This window comes from Myotis brandtii, unplaced genomic scaffold (assembly GCF_000412655.1).
Source record: "Myotis brandtii unplaced genomic scaffold, ASM41265v1 scaffold187, whole genome shotgun sequence".
NCBI classification, from domain to species: Eukaryota; Metazoa; Chordata; class Mammalia; order Chiroptera; family Vespertilionidae; genus Myotis; species Myotis brandtii.
Genome location: NW_005356944.1, coordinates 4,418,804 through 4,421,583, shown reverse-complemented (window position 1 = coordinate 4,421,583; position 2,780 = coordinate 4,418,804). Strand labels below are relative to the sequence as shown.

Below are 2,780 nucleotides of genomic sequence, written 5' to 3'. Positions count from 1 at the left end.
GAGCCGCAGTTTGCCGACCACTGGTCTAGGCCATTGTGGGGGGCCTCATCTTACCTGGAGATTGTTAAGTGGGTTGTGCTGATTCTGGCCAATGAAACCTGGGGGACATCTGATGAGGGACATGAGACAGGATACCGTGAGCAAAAGTGAATGGCAGGGGGAGAAAATGGAGAGAACCTGGGTCCTCAATGACATTTTTCAGCTGCTCACGTATGTAATCTTGGATCATCTCTACTTTGGAAGCTCTTATTGTGAGAGGGAATGATTTGTCCCTGTTGCCCAGAGCCACTTGGTTGGGTTGCTGTTATCGAAGCCGGCTAACAGGCAAATGAATCTCCTCTTCGGCATCTATACTTGCCTTCCTGCTTGGAGAGCACTTGGGAGAAGGTACCACCAAGCAAAGGCCCCCTCAGAGGGCAGATCTTAAACCAGAGCCTTTCAAAACAGGACGTGAGGCAGGGTGGAGGAGAGGCAACCCCCACTCCCCCATAGGACTGGGGCACAGGGACTAAAGCAACCACCCAAGGAGCTGAAATACACTTGACTTCCCATCTTCAACTTTGGAATTCATGGGAACTTTTCATTCTATTTCCTAACATTTTTTTTCTTCACATATAACTGATATTTCTGATATTTTTCCTACTTTCTAGTTAAATTACTTGACCCCCCACCCCCACTCCCACTCAGCACGTTGTCCACATGAAGTAGTTGTGCATGGACCCCGGCTGCATGCCACAGGTAATCCCAGAGTGTGTCGATAGCACCTGCCAAGGTCCACACAGTGATTGTTGCAAACACAAAAGGGGACAGAACAAAAGAAAGCACCTTGGGTGGATGTAGCAACTTTCGCTTCCCCTGAATCCTCGGGTTGGAAGTCTGGGCAGGTGGTGGTGACAGAAGCCCAGCACAGACCACATTCCTGCCTCAGGTGAGGTCTGTGTAGGTGAATTCCCAGGTTGCATGAAAGGGCCCAGTCATCACAGCTGAGAGCTCAAACTTGCCCCAGGCCAATTGTTCAACAGCAGGGACAGTGTCCCTTCCACTGGGCTTCAGTAACCCTGGCTGGCTGTGGTTCAAAGCAAAAGGATGAATTACTGACTTTATCTAGGGTGATTCTCCCTGTCTCTCCCCACCCAGACTGGCCCCTCTGTGGTGAAGTTGAAATTCTCCTTTCATGAAAGTTCCTAGAATGTCCGCGTGGGGAGGCCAGGACTTTGCCTGTCCTGGTCCCTGCTGGCTTCCCAGTGCCCAGAACTGTCTGGCGCCTCATGTGTGTTTCATAAGTATTTCTGAATGACTAACTTTGACCTGTTTAGATTAGGGATGCTTTAAAGGCCACACTACAGTGGGAGAGAGGAAAGTGCCCAGTGCATCTGGACTCTGAACAGAGTTTAAACGGTAGGAATAGAGAGAATAAATGAAGATGGAGCCTTGGAGGGTGGCAGGAAGGAGCTGCTGGAGAAGGCAGGGTGGCCCCACTCAAATTCTCAAGAACCAGGTGGGAGAACACAGCTTATCTTTACTGGCGTGGGAACTTCTGCTGGGTTGGGTCCAGGGTCCAGGCCAGGCAATGCTCTCTGGGCCCAGGATAGAACTGGGCTCCATCCCCTTAGCACCCTACTCATGGCCTGGCCAGGACTGAATCTGATGACAAGATTGTCCTTGGTCCCTGTTCAATTACCCGAAAATCTCCAGGGGTAGTTTCCAGATCCTGGAGGAATGGTTGTGAGGAAGCCCCTGAATTCTTCCCAGAGAAAGGAGGTGGTGGGAGGTATTCCTGTTAGGCTCAAACACATCCTTCTAACACAAGAAGTTTTAGGCTCACCTTGATATTTTTCCTGTACCAGACCTGAAATCAATCATTTCTACTAGGAGCCCTTTTAGTGGGCATTGGCATTTAAAAACCAAGATCTGGGTGTAAGGTGTGTTCGATGCCCGAGGTTTCATTTGCTTTTAGCCCTTTTGGTGGACAAAGCTAGTCTTTTAAAATATATGAGTTCATACTGACAATTCTCATTCAAATCTAATATAGTATTCCTCATCTTCCCTGATTTCACATATGTATCTCCCTTTTCCTAAGGTTGGAATCCTAATTCACAACTACATCAATATTTCTCATTAGCTCTATTTGAAAATACTATAATGCAACCTCTTCCAAAAACAAATCTACTAAGTAAAGGTCAGTATTTCTTCATAGTGCTTTCTGTGCCAAGATTATATCCCACTAAGTGTAAACAGTTAGAATACTGATTCAAAAGTAATATTGTTACGGCTACCTTATTAATTACTTGTAGGAATTACATTTTGTTTGTTTGAAGATTCAATTTAGGGTTATTTTTAAATCTTTTTTGTTGTTGTTAATCATCACCCGAGGATATTTTCCCCTTTATTTTTAGAGAGAGTGGAAAGGAAGAGAGACGGAGAGAGAGAAGCATCAATGTGAGAGAAACACATCAATTGGTTGCCTCCCACACGCGCCCTGACCAGGGCCAGGGATGGAGCCTGCAACCAAGGTACACGGCCTTGACCAGAATCTAACTCAGGACCCTTCAGTCTACAAGCCAACACTCCATCCACTGAGCCAAACCAGCTAGGGCATAAAAATCTTTTTTTAACTTTAAAAATAAATTTTATTAAGGTATAATTTACACACAATCAAGTACATCCATTTTTTAAAATCTTCACCTGAGGATATGTTTTTATTGATTTTAGAGAGGAAGGGGAAAGGAGAGAGATACACCAATGTGAGAGAGAAACATCCACAGATCAGCTGCTTCCTA

General features: G+C 45.8%; 1 protein-coding gene across 2 annotated transcripts in view; it reads right to left on the bottom strand.

Annotated features, from left to right (window-relative positions):
* Positions 1-1,047, bottom strand: part of QSER1 (glutamine and serine rich 1) — a 47,470-nt gene extending 46,423 nt beyond the window's left edge. For both annotated transcript variants that reach the window (XM_014538149.1, XM_014538151.1), the window contains exon 1: positions 826-1,047. In XM_014538149.1, the coding sequence (XP_014393635.1) occupies positions 826-962 (137 nt within the window). In that variant the 5' untranslated portion in view covers positions 963-1,047. The remainder of the gene's footprint in view (positions 1-825) is intronic.
* Positions 1,048-2,780: the final 1,733 nt, after the last annotated feature.